At 62.0% G+C, this 16,982-nt stretch overlaps 3 protein-coding genes across 3 annotated transcripts; 1 reads left to right on the top strand and 2 right to left on the bottom strand.

Annotated features, from left to right (window-relative positions):
* The first annotated feature begins 228 nt into the window (after positions 1–228).
* On the top strand, positions 229–5,565 carry PDK2 (pyruvate dehydrogenase kinase 2). The gene is made up of 11 exons (XM_065698926.1): positions 229–423; positions 1,659–1,800; positions 2,730–2,801; positions 2,980–3,164; positions 3,335–3,424; positions 3,716–3,793; positions 3,886–3,962; positions 4,047–4,145; positions 4,269–4,388; positions 4,743–4,856; positions 4,939–5,565. Exons 1-11 carry the CDS (start codon positions 306–308, stop codon positions 5,077–5,079), a joined length of 1,236 nt encoding a protein of 411 aa, XP_065554998.1. The 5' UTR covers positions 229–305; the 3' UTR covers positions 5,080–5,565.
* A 1,273-nt stretch (positions 5,566–6,838) lies between these two features.
* Positions 6,839–7,268, bottom strand: LOC136023956 (gastrin/cholecystokinin-like peptide). Its single transcript, XM_065698980.1, has 2 exons — positions 7,070–7,268; positions 6,839–6,951 (listed from the first exon to the last, which is right to left on the bottom strand). The coding sequence occupies exons 1-2, from the start codon at positions 7,266–7,268 to the stop codon at positions 6,839–6,841; spliced, it is 312 nt and encodes a 103-aa protein (XP_065555052.1).
* Positions 7,269–10,719: 3,451 nt separating this feature from the next.
* EIF1 (eukaryotic translation initiation factor 1) lies at positions 10,720–12,257 on the bottom strand. Its single transcript, XM_065698975.1, has 4 exons — positions 12,099–12,257; positions 11,693–11,856; positions 11,484–11,585; positions 10,720–10,941 (listed from the first exon to the last, which is right to left on the bottom strand). The coding sequence occupies exons 1-4, from the start codon at positions 12,127–12,129 to the stop codon at positions 10,897–10,899; spliced, it is 342 nt and encodes a 113-aa protein (XP_065555047.1). The 5' UTR covers positions 12,130–12,257; the 3' UTR covers positions 10,720–10,896.
* Between the last annotated feature and the right edge of the window lie 4,725 nt (positions 12,258–16,982).

The raw sequence follows: 16,982 nt of genomic DNA, 5'->3' as shown, positions 1-16,982 counted from the left end.
TGGCTTGAACCTGCCCGAGGGGAGGCTGAGCTGAGCTCTTGGGCAGAAGCTCTTCCCTGGCCAACTCCGTCCCCCCGGGTTGGGGGGGATGCGGCTGCTCCGGGGGCAGCAGCGGCTCCGCTGCGGGCTTTAAGGGGTTACAGCGGTGGGCGTGGCCATGATCAAGAGGGCGTGGTCACGCCGGTCAAGGGGCGGTGCCAACGCGGGGGGCGTGGCCGGCGGAGGGCGGGCGGTGATTGGCGGTGCGGCGGGGCCGGGGCCGGGGGTACCGGTAGCGGCGGGTGCCGCCGGTCGCACCGGGCGCGATGCGGCTGCTGCGGTGCCTCGGGCGCCGCGCGGCGCTCTCCGGCGTCCCCACCTACATCGAGCACTTCAGCAAGTTCTCGCCATCGCCGCTCTCCATGAAGCAGTTCCTGGATTTCGGTAAATACCGGGACACCCCCCCCCCCCCCCCCAACCCAGGGAGCTCCCCCCGGAGCCCCGGCACGGTACCGGGATGCAGCCGCTCCGGGTGAACCCGTCCAAAGGCCGTGAATCCCCGGTCGGGGGTGGGATCTCCGCGCCCCACCCCCTGCGAATGCACCACCCCCCCCGGTAAACAAACACCCGAGCTGGGGGTGTCGGTACCTGCAACCCCCCCCGTGATTCCCGGTTATTGTTTAGCGGTTGTTACCCCCCCCCCCCCGGTGCTCCCCTCCGCTCCTTGTGTCGTCGCATTCCCTCCCCCTCCCCTCCGCGCTCTTGGGTAAATAACCGGCGCTGGGATCACGATCTCTCGATACGCAACTGCTGGGGGGGGTCTCCCCTTTGCCCCCCCATAACCACTCTCAGTGGGGTCTTACCCCCACGGGCAAACAACGGCCCCCCCGCCCGTGATCCTCCGGGTAAATGCCCTCACCCCCGATAAATACCCCCCCCCATGAGGTGTCTCCTACCCCCACCAGTAAATAACCCCCTGCGTGGGACCCCCACCCGGTGCTTCCCCCCAGGGGGGTGACCCGGGGTCCCCCCCTCAAGCCAGCCCCCCCCAGATACCCGGGGGAGGGGGGAAATACCCGAGCTGTCCCTGTCCCCCACCGTGGGCCCCTCCTGTCCCGATTCCCCTCCCACCGGGGTTTAATGTCAGTGCTATATTTACCCACATCCCCCCCCCGCACCATCCTGGGCCGAGGCTGGTGTCTGCGCCCTGGGAGCCCTCACCCCCCCACCCCGGTTCTGCACCATCCCTCCGACACCGGGACCCCCTACAGGGGCTCCAGGACAGATTTGCCCCCCTGTCTGTCCCCCCCCCACCTCGCTGGCCACCGCATCCCGGCTGGACGCTTTGGTGTGTCCCTGTGGCAGAGGGTGTCTGTGCCCAGCTCTGTTGGTGGCCCAGGTCCTTTTCCCCTCCTCATTGCCCTCAGGGGGGTTTCCAGTCACAGTCTGGGCCATACTGGGCTGTACTGGTATCCCAGCCTCCTTTTCCAGCCAGCTGAGCTCTGCCCCCCCCCACAGCCCCTCCAGTGTCCCCCTCCACCCAAGAGCAGGACCTGCTGCTGGCTCTGCCCCAGTCCCCCCCGCAGTGTTCCCCAGCAGGAGCACAGCCAGCCCTGGGGCTGGGGGTGTCCAGCCAGGGCTCAGCCTGGTTTCCCCCCCCCTCTCCTTGTCCCCTCCAGGCTCCAGCAATGCCTGTGAGAAGACCTCCTTCGCCTTCCTGCGGCAGGAGCTGCCCGTCCGCCTCTCCAACATCATGAAGGAGATCAACCTGCTGCCGGACCGCGTCCTGCGCACCCCCTCGGTGCAGCTGGTGCAGAGCTGGTGAGAACGGGGTGGGGGGGGGCTGCCGCCTGTGGGGTCCCACCGCCAGCGGGACCCCCCCATCCCACACCGCCTTGGCTGTGGATGCCACCACCATCGTCTCCATGGGTCCTGCTGCCACTGTTGTAGCTCATGGGGGTCCCACCGCTGATGCTTCCGTTGTCCTGCTGTTGTCACCCAGAGGGGTCCCACCATGGATGCCAGCGCTGTCACCTCTGGGGCTCCCCATTGCCACCACAGCTCCTGCCAACGCCGTTGCCTGGGGGGGGTCCCACCAGCACTGCACGTCCCATCCCACCGCCGCTGTCCTCTGCGTGCAGGGCTGGCAGGGCAGCACCCAGCTCGTGCCATGCCACGTCCTTGGCTGACAAGGTGCCAGCGGGGTGTTCCTGGCCGTTGGCAGGTCACTGGTGCCACCTCCATGTCCTGCACCAGCCTCCTGCCCCCTAAAAGGGCCGAGGGGATGCGTGTCCTCAGGGGGGGCTCTGCGTGTCCCTTTAAGCACCGTGTCCCCCCCCGCAGCACCATGAACCTTCTCCCAGTGCCGCCACGTGACGAGTTGTTTGTGCAGCGTCCTCAGCCCCGCTGGCAGCACAGGCTCCCCTCTTGCAGTGACTCTCATGTCCCCGTGCTGTTATGGTGGCCCTTGGGGACACCTGGGGACACAGCCCCTCCAGTGGGGTGGGCGACTTGAGAGTCACTGGGGGGGGGAACATGAGGGCTGCAGGCTTGGACCCCCAACAAGCACCGGGTGGTCTCATGGGGCAGCAGCTTTTTTGGGTGGGTTTCCTGGTTGAGGGGGTCCTGAGCCCCTCTGGCTGAATGGGCAGTGCCCAGAGCACCCTGTGCATCCCCTGGCGTGGGGGTCCCCAGGGTGTCCCCTCTCTTTGGGGGGCATCAGGGTGGGAAGTAACCAGCTGCTTCGCCAGGTACGTCCAGAGCCTGCTGGACATCATGGAGTTCCTGGACAGGGACCCCGAGGACCAGGCCACCCTGGGGCAGTAAGTTGGGGGCTAATCCCTCTTGTCCTTGGTTTTGGGGCGTCACCGAGGGGCCCTGACACCCTGCAGCATCCCCAAACTGTCCCCACCCCACAGAGCATCCCGGTGCCACCAGTTCCTGGAGCTGGGCTGTGCAGGGACCTGGTGCCCTCCAGCTCCATCCCTTTCCCCTCCTCAGGTTCACAGATGCCCTGGTCACCATCCGCAACCGGCACAACGACGTGGTGCCCACCATGGCGCAGGGGGTCATCGAGTACAAGGAGGCCTATGGGGATGACCCCGTCTCCAACCAGAACATCCAGTACTTCCTTGACCGCTTCTACCTGAGCCGCATCTCCATCCGCATGCTCATCAACCAGCACAGTGAGCGCCGTGGGGACCCCAACTGCCCCTGGGGGTCCCCTGCCTCGAGCATCTCCATCAATCCTGGGCATCCCCCCCCATTCCCTCCCAGCCCCAGGGATCCTGTCCCGAGCATCCCCCTGTCCCTAATGTACCCTCTGGGGTACCCACTGCTCTCTGTCCCCCCCCAGCATTGCTCTTCGACGGTAGCACCAACCCCGCGCACCCCAAGCACATTGGGAGCATCGACCCCCACTGCAACGTGGTCAATGTGGTGAGAGGTCTGTGGGGACTGGGGGGCATCCCCTGCGTGGGGGGACGGGACTGATCTGTTGGGGGGGTGTTGAAGGTCCTCCTTGTCTTCCCCTTGCCCTGGGGTCTGCCTGTTTGGGAGCCATTTGTGTCCTGAGCTTGGGTGGGCCTCAGCCAAGGTGTCCCCTCTGCTTTGGGGTCACTCCAGAAGACCCCCCAAAGCATCCTGGATCTGGAATGGGATGGGGAGTGAAGGGGACCCCAAATGTGGCCCCTGCCTTCGTGCCGGGGGTGCTGAGCCTTCTGCCTCTGCCTCCCAGATGCTTACAACATGGCCAAGCTCCTGTGTGACAAGTACTACATGTCCTCACCCGACCTGGAGATCGAGGAAGTGAACGGTGAGGCCAGGCTGGGGGGTGTCACTGTGGCAGGGGATTCTTGGGTGGCTTATTTGGGGTTGGGAAGGACGGCGCTCTCCTCTTCCCCGCAGGCAGCAACACCCAGCAGCCCATCAGCATCGTCTACGTCCCTTCGCATCTCTACCACATGCTCTTTGAGCTCTTCAAGGTAACCCCAGCCCCACAGCGTGGGGGTGAGGGGGAGCAGCAGGGAGGTTATGGAGGGCTCCCATAAACTGCTCTGTGCCTGCAGAATGCCATGAGAGCCACGGTGGAGAGCCACGAGAACAGCCCGCGGCTGCCGGCCATCAAGGTGATGGTGGCCCTGGGGCAGGAGGACCTCTCCATCAAGGTACATCAGGGACCAGCAGCTCCATCGCGGGGGGGGGGGGCCCTGACCCCAGCCTATGGGGTGACACCCACACTATGGGTGAGGGGCTGGAGCGGGGCTGTCACCCCCCGCCCTGTCCTGCAGATGAGTGACCGGGGCATGGGCGTCCCGCTGCGGAAGATCGAGCGGCTCTTCAGCTACATGTACTCCACTGCTCCCACCCCGCAGCTGGGCACCGGGGCGCCCGCAGAGGGAACCCCCCTGGTAAGTGCCATGGGGGCCCCAAAGGGACGGGGAACGGGTGTGCAGAGCGGGGTGGCACAGGGACTGCTGGCGGTGGCTTGGCCGTGTTTGGGGGTGCTTGAGGGGTCGCTTGAAGGTGTTTGGAGGTGGCTTGGGGGCCTTTTGGGGTGCCTGGGGGTGACGTGGAGATACTGTGGTGTGGCATGGGGACCTTTGGCTGTGCCTGACAGTGGGGAGGTGGCAACTGGAGGTCCCACATGGACACTTGAGGGTGCTCGTGTTGCCGTCAGGGTGGTGTGGGGAGGCTCGGGGTCCCCTGGGGGTGCCCACCCTAGCACCGGGGACCCCCGACCCCATCTCTCCCCTCCACCCCAGGCTGGATTTGGCTATGGCTTGCCCATCTCCCGCCTCTACGCCAAGTACTTCCAGGGGGACCTGCAGCTCTTCTCCATGGAGGGCTTCGGCACCGACGCCGTCATCTACCTAAAGGTGGGTCTTTCCCCCGGGACGGGGGGGCCGTGTCCTCCGGGGGCGCACGGGGCCCTCCTCACCCCCCCCGTGTCTCCTGCAGGCCCTGTCCACAGACTCGGTGGAGCGGTTGCCGGTCTATAACAAGTCTGCGTGGCGGCACTACCAGCCCAGCCAGGAGGCAGGGGACTGGTCCGTCCCCAGCACCGAGCCCAAGAACACCTCCACCTACCGCGTCCCCTAGGGCCCCCCAGGGGCTCGCTGCCCCCTCAGGCTGTAGATAGCCCCTCACCCCCATAGCCCTGGGGTGCTGTTGTGGCATCCCAGTGCTGCCTCCCCCCCTGCGGTGGTTGGGGCTCACTGGGAAGACTCTGACATGTGGGGTGGAGGGGTCCCAGCACCTGCCTTGGTGACACTTGGGTACGTAGCTGGGGATGGTACTGGAGCAGCATGGAGGGGGTAGAGCCCTGCTGCCCCACACACACCCCCACACCTTGGCACCCACCCCAGGGCCAGTAGGGGACTGGACCTTTCCCAGTATGACCAGTAGTACTTCACTGCCCGTCCAGCCCTGACTGGGGGGGGGGGACTGGGCCTGACTTCCCCCCCCCCCCCCCCCAGCTCCCGGCCCTGGTATTGCACTACTGAGCTGCCCTCCTCCACGTGTGCCCCCCGCACACCCCCGGGTGGGTTCCCCCCACCTGCTGTCAGTAAACTGGATGTTCGCTGAGCTCCCAGTGTGGTGTTTTAGGGCGACCCCCCCCGCGCACCGCCCGCTGCCTCAGTTTCCCCACCCCGGCTGGGGAGGGGGCTCTGGTGTCGCACCCCCCCCCCCCCGGGGCCGCGGGCGCAGCCTGGCCCGGGGCGGTTCCTCGCTGCTGTGCCTGTGTTTGGCCACCCCTGACCCCGGCGCTCCCCCCACACCCGCCGGGCAGGGCCCCCCCTTTCCGCCGGGGACCCCGCGGGCCGTGCGGCGCCTGCCGCCGCCGTCGCGCCCCCTCGCGGCTGCGAGCGGTACCGCGCCCCGGGGCCTTTGTGCCCGCAGCAAGGGCGCTGCAGGCGCGGCCCCGCGGCCGCTTCCCCTGGGCAGGGGCGGCCGGGACAAGAGCCCGGTGCTGGGCATCGCCTGCGGAGCCCTCCGGAAGAGCGCCCAGCGCGATGCGCCTCTGCTTTGCCCCCGACCCTCCATGCCGGCACTGCCTGTACGGAGTGCGCTCGGGCACCACCGGCAGCAGCTCCGTGAGTGAGGGCATCCGAGCCCTGCTTTTGAGTCTGTAGCGCCAGGGCAGAAGGGTTTTGCTGGGCATCACCTGCACACGGTGAGCTCCGCAACAGTGCCCCCACCACGGCAATCTGCCCTCCCTTTGCCACCGAAAACTCCACCTGCCCTGTGCGCAGGGTCCTGTGCGTGGTGGTGGGGCTCCGGGGAGGTTCCGCTGCCCCTGTCCCCTGCTGTGGGGGCACAGACCCCTCACAGGAGTCAGTTCCTAGCAATAAAAACTGTTCCTGCTTCTGCTGAGCCTGTCCCCGGAGCCGCTCGGCCCTTTGGGGCTGCTGCAGCGAAGGGGGTGATGGGGTGGTCCTGGGGGCCAGGGTGAGGTCTCCCACCCGTGGCTGGCCCTGGCCAGCAGCTGGGCTGACATCGAAAAGGGATGCTGGGTTTAGACTTTCCTGTGCACTGAGTAGCAGCAGCAGCACCCCTGGCTCGGGGGTCACCTGCAGTCGGTGTTTCTTGGGGTGTAGCTGCTGCTCCCGCAGCTGCATCTCTCACCCCCCGTCCTGTCCCTGTCAAATAAACGTGAGTGAAGCAGCTCCTGTGTGCTGTGTCTGCTGCTGTGCTGGATCTGCCCTGTGCTTCCTGCTGGGGCTGGGGGTGAATCCCACCGTCCATCTCCCCCCCCCCCAACTCCTCCCAGCAAAGACCAGCAGCACCGGTAGTGCCAAGGCTTTATTGCAGGAAGGGACGTGCACTGAGCGCGCTGGTGCTCTGCACGGCGCGGCCACTACACAGCATCCATCGAGTCCTCGGCACTGCGGCGGCCGAAGTCCATCCAGTCGGGGTAGTAGAGGTCGTGCAGATCCTCCATCCCCTCGTAGCCCTTGTGGTCCCTCAGCTCTGCCGAGGCAAGGCCAGCGGGGTTATTGCTGCCCCGGGCTGGGGGTTGGCACGGGGGTGCCGGGCTGTGCCTTACAGAGCCTCCCCCTAGAGCTGCCCCCCCTGCACCTCGCGGTACCTGTGAAGATGTGGGGCAGGACCCTGGAGATGAGGTGCTTCTGCTCCTGGGACAGGGCCTCTGGCCAGTCCCGCTGGACCAGGCTGCCTGGGGGCTGGGGGGGATCCCCCCCAGCGCGTGGGGCCTCTGCTGCGGGCCGGCACAGGCAGGCGGTGGCTGCCATGGTGAGGATGAGGCCGATGCAAACCTTCACCTTCATGGCTGTGGAGAGACTGAGCGGGGAAGGGGAGCGGAGGGGCTGCAGCCATGGGACAGGGGACACATGCTCAGCCTGTGGCAAGGGGTGACCCCTGCGGGAAGCTCATCCGCAGGACATGGCCAGTTCACAAATCCCCTCTGTCCATCCCAGCAGGTCCCCCAGTCCCCTCCATCCCCCCTGGCTGGTCCCCAGCTCTTCTCCATCCCTCCCTCCCAGCTGGTCCCCAAGTCTTGTCCATCCCTATCTCCCGGTTGGTCCCCAGGTCCCCTAGAATGGACTCAAGTTGGAAAGGAGCCATGAGGACTGAGCCCAACTCCTTGTGCCTCGCAGGATTACCTAAAACTAAACCGTGTTGCCCAGAGCTCCTTGAACACTGCCAGGCAGGCAGCAAGCGCTCATCCCTGGAGCTGGTCCCCACATCCCCTCCATCCCTCCCCTCTGGTCCCCCCCATCCATCCCTGTCCCCAGCCCTCCGGGGCTCACCTGCTGGCTCCGGGCTCGGCGGTGCCTCAAGCCAGGGCTCAGCTCTGCTTTTAAAGGCACCGCCGCCACTGCCCCACCCTGGGGCGGCTCCGAACCCACCCGCAGAGCCCCGGGACGCACGGACAGATGGACACACATGGAGGGTGTCTGCGTGTGTACACATACGTGTGTGTGAGTGCGTGTGCATACGTCTCTATATGGAGACGACAGGAGGCTGCTGGCAGTGGTTGTATGTGTATGGGTATAAGTGCACAGCGTTTTATCCCTCCCTTCTATCTCCAGCTTTGTATTTCATAGACACATCTGTATGAAACAGATCAATGTACGCACACCCAGAGCTATGTATGTGTGCAGATACATATAAACATATATAGGTATAGCTGTAGCTGTAGACGTGTGTATATGCAAACACACATGCCTAACATGCATACACATGTAAATATATACACATGAATGCAGAGCGTGACAGTGATACAGCCATATATACAGACACACACATCCATATGCATAGAGAGCTATACATGCACATATACAGCTGTACGTACAGTGTATACATATGGAGACAGGGCTTTGCATATGTAGCTACAGAGGGACATACAGAAATAAGAGACTCAGTGGAGCAAGCTACAGGGTACTTGGCTTGAATTGCACATATGTGTGCAAAAAAGTATAGGTAGTTATCTAGCTAAACATGCACACCCCATATGTGTATATATATATATACACTCAGAAATGCTTATAGAGTCCTACATGTATGTACATAGAGCGCTACATATACATGCACATACATGTAGGTATGCATGTAGATGGATACATAACTAGCTACAATCTATAGGAGTACATGCAGCTGTATGTACATGCAGGTGTACCCCCGCCTGCAGCCCTTGGCCTTGGTGGAGTCACAGCTGGCCAGATGTGCTGCAGGGAACTGCTCTGCTCAGCCACATGCTGCAAAGAAGCCCCTTTCTGCAGCCTCTGTCTCTCCTGTTACCCCAAAACGCTTTGGGGTGCTCTGGGACCGGTGGGCACCGCTCACTGCCTGCGTCTCTGGGGACACACTGTGCACCACAGGGCTCGGTAACGCGTCACCCCTGCATCCCGTATCCATCCTATCTGCTGCCACCAACTCTTCCAGTATCGATGGCTCCCCTGGCCCCCGTTTACCCTCATCGATTTGTGGAGAACATTTGGCTCCCTCCTTCAATAACACCCGTGGAGCGAGGAACCGGCTGCTCTTCACTGCCAGCGCTCACCGTGCCGGTATCGGTGCTCCTCAAACAACCCCAAAACAAATGGGCTTTGAATGGGCAGGAAGGCAGCAGCGCCCCAGCCCCACGCGATCGATTCCTCGCTCCAAGGAGCGGTTTTTACAAGGAGCAAACAAATTGTTTTGCAATTTCTGGCTTTTAATGGCTCAATCTGGGCCAAATGAGCCATCAGGGTCACTGGGACGCAGCGGCTGCTTCCTCCAGTGCCGTGGGCTCGGCAGCGCCTTGACGCAAGTTTGCAGCCTGACCCTGGGGTGCTGCTCCCTTCTCCCAGCCCTGGGTGCACCCTGACAGGATGGGACCAGGGCAACAGGGTGGTGGCAGCACCCTTGCCGCTGCCCAGCCGGGTCTGGCTCTCTTGGGCCACACTGGGCCAAGCTGATGCCTCCCTCTTGCATGCAGAAGCCTGTGAGCTGCTGGGAGAGCCCCGCTTGGTGCAGGCAGGGAAGTGGAATTCCTGGAGCAGAAGCTGCCCAGAGAGCAGGCTGCTGGCACGCACAGCACAGCGCGAGGTGCAGGTAGGGCTCGAGGTCACCTCCCTCTTCAGTGGGTTCAGAGGAGCTTTGCATAATTGTGGCAATTTGGTTTCCAAGAGCAAAGTCTCTTAGGGAAGTAAATGGCGTGAGGTGAACCTGGTGCTCCACTGCGGCACATGGAGCAGGGCTGGAAAACCGGGATCATTGCAGGCAGTGAACAAACACAACTCAGTTCTTCAAAAGCTGACAAGAGGCACAAAGCTGCTCCCAGGCAGGTCCCTGTTTCTGCCACTACACAAGGGACAAGCGGCCTCCCCAGACCCCCTGGCCCTCACTGCAGTAGTTTGTCACTGCTGGAAGCACAAGCACCCAGCACACAGGAACCCAACAAGCAGGAGACCTGGTGCCCTTGCAGGGACGGAATGAATCCACACAGGAGGCACAGCACCCAGGGTGCTCCCCTTCCAACAGGAAACACACCCAGCACACCCAGGACCCCAGCACTGCTCCCTGCAGCAAGAGGGAAGTCCACTGAGCTCCCAAAGCAGAGAGCCAGCATTGCTGCTCGCCTGGCTCCAGCAAGTGAGGGAATCCAGCAAGCAACTGCTTTTGAAAACCATTTTTATTTAAATAAGACTTTAAATACATTACATAAAACATTAAAAGAGAAACCAGGAATCTGTTACTTCACAGGGCATTAGGCAGCGGTTGCTAGTAACACACAGGCTCGACAGCTCTACCTACAAGGATACTCATTACATTAGTCCAAATCTGATCCCTTGTCAGAAGTTTAACCTCAAGCAACAGCTTGTTTGGGTGCACTACCCCGGTACCTTGGTGCTTGCAGGGTACCAGCACCTGCCTGGCTGGGACCACAGACATCCAGTCGCTCTTCTGTGACTCCTCTTGTTCTGACTGAAAAGCTTCCCCAAATGCCTCTGCCACCAGGAGCCAGCGCTGCCCAGAGGGAAGGCGCAATCTCCCCGCACCATGTCACAGCTCACGCTTGGTGCCTCGCTCTGTGTGGGACCGCAGAAGGCATGGCAAGAATTCCCATCCATCGGAATGGAGGAGCAGCCAAACAGAGGAGCGATTCAGGCAGTCTCCAGACTGACAGGCCCAATCCCTTGGCTTAGCTTGGAACATCTGGATACTTTTGGCTTCAGGCTGGAGCACGCCCAACTCCCCATTTACCTCTGTGAAATGAGGGACAGCAAGACGAGATAGCATGGGCTGTGGCCAGTTTATTACATCACTGAAATACACTAGTCCAGACTGAACAGTGGACCCAAGATCGTTACATTACACAAACCGGCTGGTTTTAAACTTATGACAAGGGACAGATGGGAATTTCATGGTAAGGAAATCTTCTTGCATAAAGCTTCAGTGACCCACAGGCACTTAAAACCCATGGACTTTCAGCTGGTCGTCTTTAGCCAGTCCAATCTGCAAGAAAGAAAATGCACTTTTCAGCACACCGAAGCAGAGAGGCCACTGCACCATCCCTGCACCAAATCTCTGCTTCCCCCCTGAAGTTCGCATCAAAGGTCAGACCGCACTTTGAAACCTTGCTGGACAGTGTGTGCCTCCAGCAAGAATGTAAAGAGAAAGTGAGTCCCCTCAGCCTGCTCATCTAGTGCTATGGGAACAGGCGTTATTAACATAGTGCCTTCTATTTAGTTAAGCATTTAGCTGGGACTTGCAGGCAACTGAGGATGGCTTTAACCTTCCCATAGGGTAGACTGAGCTGAGCTCTTAGGCAGAAGCTCTTCCCTGTGAGGGTGCTGAGGCGCTGGCACAGGGTGCCCAGAGAAGCTGTGGCTGCCCCATCCCTGGCAGTGCTCAAGGCCAGGTTGGACACAGGCGCTTGGAGCAAGCTGCTCTGGTGGAAGGGGTCCCTGCCTGTGGCAGGGGTTGGGACTGCATGAGGTTTAAGGTTCCTTCAAACCCAAACTACTTTGTGATTTGATGATTCTGTGTCATCCTACCTCTACGAGGAACTGGCATATGTTCTTGCGCTGGTCACCTTGCAGCTGAATCACTTCTCCATACTCAGGGTGTTCAATTACAGTACCATTGCAGGCAAATTTCTACAACACACAGAAGCCTCCTCAGGACCATGCAAACAGAAAACGCTGCTGCAAGCCCCCAGCCTGCCCCAAGCCTCCTTCCCCAGCCCCCGTGCCCCAGCACCCACCTTTTTGAAGGCTTTCACCAGTTTCTTTTTATCGTAGTCATCCGCGATGCCCTGGACTGTGGTGAGGGTCTTCCTGCCGTTCCGCTGCTGGATCCTTATATGGATGTAGTCCTCAGTGCCGGCAGGGAGCAGGTCATCACCCTTACTTGCATCAGCAAAGGGGTCTGCGGACAGCGCCGGTTACAGCCCGCCCTCCGCGCTCCCATTGGCCGCCCCGCCCGCCCGTCACTCCAAAGACCCGCCCCTTCCGCCGCCGGCTCCGCCCCCCCCGCCCCGCCCCGCCCGCGCCTGACGCAACCGGCGCCAGGAATAGCAACTGCGCCACGGGCGGGGCCGCGGGGCGGGGCTCCCAGGCCGCTCCCCCTCCCGGCCCGGCCCGGCCGCCGCCGCCGCCCGGAAGGCTCACCGAAGGGCTGGAGGTTCTGGATAGCGGACATACGATATACGGTACGCTTCCCTTCGCGGGGCGGCGGCGGCGGAGGCGGCGGGGAGGAGGCGACGGGAGCGGCTCTCGGCGGAGGATGCTCTCACGGCGGCGGCTCGAGACGCTGTCAGGGGGGCGGGACTGGAGCGGCCCGCTTATATACCGCCTCCGTATGACGCCAGCACGCACAGGAAGGGACGGCGCTGATTGGACGGCTTGCCGGGAGCGTCACGCCGCACTGCCGAACGTGACCGCGCCCTGGCTGGCGTGAGAGGCGCTTGCGCCTGCGCAGAAAAGGCCCGCGCAAGGGGAGGAGGGGAAAGGGGCCTGCACGCAGGCGCAGAGCCGCGGGGGTATCGCGGGGCCGCGGCGGGAGCGCGCATGAGGCACCCTCGGGGCCGCGCCCGGCACCCCCCGGCCTCCGCTTCGGGCCCCCTCGTGTGGGGCTCAGCCCGTGGGGGGGAGGCGGGGCGCAGGGCGGCATCCCCGGGGCCGGGCCCGGGCCATGCGGAGCAGCTGGGCTGCGGGCGGGTTCGCCCCGCCGAGCCGGCCCCGGGACGCCGCCGCATGCACAGGGACGTGTAGGGATGGGACAAGGGGGAGCGGCTTTAAACGGTTGTCCCTGGCAGTGCTCAAGGCCAGGCTGGACACGGGGGCTTGGAGCAAGCTGCGCTGTGGAGGGGGTCCCTGCCCGTGGCAGGGGTTGGGGCTGGAGGAGCTTTAAGGTCCTTTTCAACCTGAACCATTGTGAGATTCAGTGAGCCCACTCCCTTTTAGCCCGTGTGGGTGCTCACGGCCTGGGTCTGGCCTTGCAGAGCGCAGCACAGGCCGGTTTCTCTGCCCTGGGCTCCACACCTTGGGGATCGCTTCTTTATATGCTCCTGCCTGAGCAGGCTCAGGCTCAGCCTGGAGAGCTTCCCTGTGGATGTGTTTGTCACTCCGCTGTCACCATGATGGCAGCCAAGCTTGAAGCCATATGCAGATGGAAACTGGGCTTCTCTGCTCCTTCTCCATGGCTGCTTGGCAGGGAGAAGCTCTGAGGGTGCTGTAGAACACAGTGTTCTTGAGAGAGGGCCTGGGGGCTCCTTGATGCCAAAGGGAAACACTCAAGTTATCACCCAAATCTGCCAGAAAAGGAAGCGTTTTTAAACAAGTGAAACAAGTCCCCTTGCACTTGCTGCATTTCAACCCTGACAATCAGACCTTGGTATTTAATGACATTAAAAGCATTTAATCCTCCTTCTGAGTCCTAATTTGGGGGCCAGGAGGCTGGGGCTCGGTGTTCAGGATGAGCTGCTAAAGGAAGACACTTCATCATTTCCCTGGTGACTGTTGTGAGGTTAAAACCCCCTCACAAAGGGATGAGTGCCTCCTAGCACTGGCTCAGCACAATGCGGAGCAGGGGCTGCTGGCAGGTGAGCATCATCACACCCAGCTCAAAGATGTTCTAAAAATACAGAGAGCCCCAGTATGAGATCAGTAAATCTCCTACACAATTAATGGGGTCAAAAGCCATAGAGATCCAGTCGGAGCATAAACTCCGAGTTAGAGCTGCATATGGAGCAGGAATATTTGCCCCCAGGGAGACACGGGTCTGTTGCGCTGCATCTACCGAGCTGTAGGTCGGTTATGGGCTCCTTTCAGGTCTCCTGTGGCAGCAGCTCGCTCTCCGTTGGTTTTCCTGCCCTGCTCTGAAGCCATCTCTGACTCTCGGTGTGGTTTTGACAGGTTATTGGCATCTGGGTGTGCTGCCATCTCGAGTGCCAGCAGTCCTCACATGCTTCAGATGTCGCATCCTTCTTGGGGGGGGGGGTATTTAAGATAAAGGCCAATGGTTTATCTTGTACAGGGCGGAAGGAATGTTTGTGTTGCTGTATTTCGGCGTCTCTCAAGCATCTGTCACTCTTGTCTGTATGTGACAGAACTGGCTGACATTTCCATTAAAATGTGCATTTGCTCCATCACCCCCAGGCAGATGGCTCTTCCCTCTCCACTTTTCCTGATCACATTTTCCTTCTCTCCCAGAAAAGGACCCGTCTCTAGCAGGCGCATCCTGGTGTATCCAGACAGCAGGGAAGCAATCAGGGATTTACACTGCATCTTTCTGCTAGAGGCACTTCAAAGTCCTCACTGCAGCAGAAGGGCTGGGTTTGGTGTTCAGTGCCAGAGGCCCTGGTACCTCCTGACGATGCTGCTGGGCAGACTGGTCTCACACTGAAGCAGGATGCCCCACAGAGGCAATTTATCAGCGTTGCTATAGACTCACGCTGTCCATAGGGCACATCCTGGGTTGTAGCCTCACCCCTGCTCCCCGATGGCCTTTGGTGAAACGCCAAAAGAGGCGAGCGTGTGTTGAACACCAGAGCTAAGCCCATGACCAGCAGGGAAATGTTAACATCCATTTTCCGTCCTTCAGAGCAGGATTAATGCCGGTTGGCTTCAACTCGCCACGGGGGCTTTGACCCCCGCAGCCTCCTCACCTCGGTCCATCCTTGGGTGCTCGGTCCCGACCCCCTCCTGCCTCCGGGCCCAGGGAGGTGCCGCCTCCCAGGGATGCGCTTGTCCCTGCTCCCCACGAGGTGGCAATGCTGATCTTCGCATCTCTCAGCAGGCAGCACCGAGCTGCTGCAGCTTCTTCTGTGCCCAGTGCCTGGCAAATGCCCATCTCCATCCCCTCTAGGCTGACCACTGGCTCCGTGCACAGGAAAACCCGTGTTGGGCCGTGGTGATGTCTGCTGAGCTGCCAGGCTGGCTTTAGGCTCAGCAGGAGGAGCAAAGAGGGCCCAGAACAGCCTGTGCAGGGCATTCCTCCCCTCAAGGCTCTGTGGTCGTGCTTTGGGCCGAGGTGGCTTCTAGAAACCATCCTATCCCTGAGCAGTGAGTGGTTCACAGGGGCTGCAGAGGGCCCTGCGAGGGCTGCCCAGCACTGGGGCTCCTGCTCGGCCGCAGGATTCCTCTATGTGTCACAAGGGGCGGTGCAGCCCAGCCCTGCGTGCAGGGTCCTGCCCGCTGCTCATGGGTGCCCTTGGGTGGGTGATCAGCCCTGGGTTGTGGCAGGGTCCCACAAAGGCCATTTCACCCCGTGCTCTGAGGTGGGGGTCTTGGTGCCCCTCTGATACACCTGGAAAGTGCAGCAGAGAGGCAGGAAATCATCCTGGCCTTGTGCTTTACTGCTTCCCCAGCAGCTCGCACATGCCCTCCGGGCTGCGACATTCCTAGAAACCAGCTTTTCTCCTCGCACATCCTTCCTGCAGCCTCCGTGTGACTGCACAGACCCGGATTCAGGATGAGCTGGAGTTCTGGTGTGCAGGATTTGACCCCATTAATCAGCAAAGGCAGCACTGAGAGGCGTCAGCCCTGGTGACTAACCTGCTCCTGAAAGGAGCCGAGGCATGGCTGGGGTGAGCCCCAAAGCCAGTGCAGGGGATGCCAGGCTGGCTGCTCAAGTACCAGATTCCCCTTCCTTACACAGCCACTCCTGGCAACTCACGTCCCAGAGTTGCAAACTTGGAAGTATTTAAGGAGCAAGTGAGCCCGACCCGAGGTGCAGGATGTGATACCCATGTCGGGTGCTCCAGGGATGGAGGCACTGGACGTGCTGTAACACAGCCATCCAAAGGAGGGTTTCGAATGCATCCTCCTCACGCACTTCCCCTGCAGCGGCCATCTGTGGGCACGTCCCAGTTCCCACCTAACTGCTGGCGCCCGCTGTGTCGCAGTCACTGCTTTCTAAAGGTACTTCTTCACCAGCCCGGCCACTGCTCAGCTCCCCCTGCCCCTGGCAGGAGCCCTCCTCCCCTCTCATCCTCTGCCTTTCCTGGCTGGCTGTGACTCCTCTGCTCCCCGCGAGGTGCCAGGAGAGCTCCGGACACGGCGGCTCAGCCCAGCCCGGCGCTGGTGAACAGGCACGGTCCTGGCTCCCAGCCCGGCTCAGCCTCTCCCTGCCTGCACTCGGGCCACGCAGCCTCCCCTGGCTGAGATCGTGCCTGTGGCCGCCTTGTGCCGTGCCCCGGGAGGGTGCTGAGGAGCTGGGGGCTGCAGCCCAAGTGCTCTGTTCCTTGGGGTGGTGGTTGGGGGGGGTATCGAGGGGGGGGGGATCCTGGGTGTCCTGCAGAGAAGGGCGGCTGTACCTTCCGCTGCCGCCCAGCCAGTGCCAGTGTTGCTCCCATGGGGCTGTCCTGCACCCACAGGGATGCCCTCGGCCGAGGCTGAGGTCTCCGTGCACACATTGTCAGTGCTCACCTCAAATAAACACCCACCTTGCTGGGGTCACCACGGCCCGGACAGCCCCAGCCCTCGCCTGGGGAACTGGCATCGGCATGGAGCAAAGCTGGCATGGGAGCAGCGATCCCAGGGGCTGGGAAGGGTGGGAGCAGCCCGGGAGCCAGCTCTTGTGCCCAGCTCCGGACACCAGCAGCATGTTCAGCTCTGCCCGGCCTTGCTCTGCCCATGGGGCTGCCAGAGGTTTGTACCGAGGCAGATCCAGGCTTGGGGTCAGGCTAGTCTGGGCACTGCAGGCTCCAGCAGCTCCGTGTGTGTCTGGTGGAGGGCAGAGACTTGGTGACCCCTGTGCATGGGCCACGCTGTCCCCAGAGACAACTCTGGGCCCTGTGGCTGCTTCCCCCTCGTTCAGTGCCTGGGACCGTGTCCAAACGCCTTCCTGCAGTGCAGGGCCCAGAGCAGGCAGCCAGGGCAGCTCGAGGAGCCGCGCAGGGGAAGCCAGGACAGGGCTCTGCGTTCAGGCTCTCCCGATGCAGGATGGGAGCGTGGTGCTGAGGATCAGAGCCTCGGCACCGGGCAGAGGCAGGGATCGCCGCAGCTCGGCCTGTTCGCACACGCCAGCAAATGTGCTTTTGCCAGGCACGT

The sequence above is a fragment of the Lathamus discolor genome, chromosome 20 (assembly GCF_037157495.1).
Source record: "Lathamus discolor isolate bLatDis1 chromosome 20, bLatDis1.hap1, whole genome shotgun sequence".
In the NCBI taxonomy this organism is placed as follows: Eukaryota; Metazoa; Chordata; class Aves; order Psittaciformes; family Psittacidae; genus Lathamus; species Lathamus discolor.
Note: the sequence above shows the minus strand (reverse complement) of the source record. Positions and strands in the feature narration are given on the sequence as shown.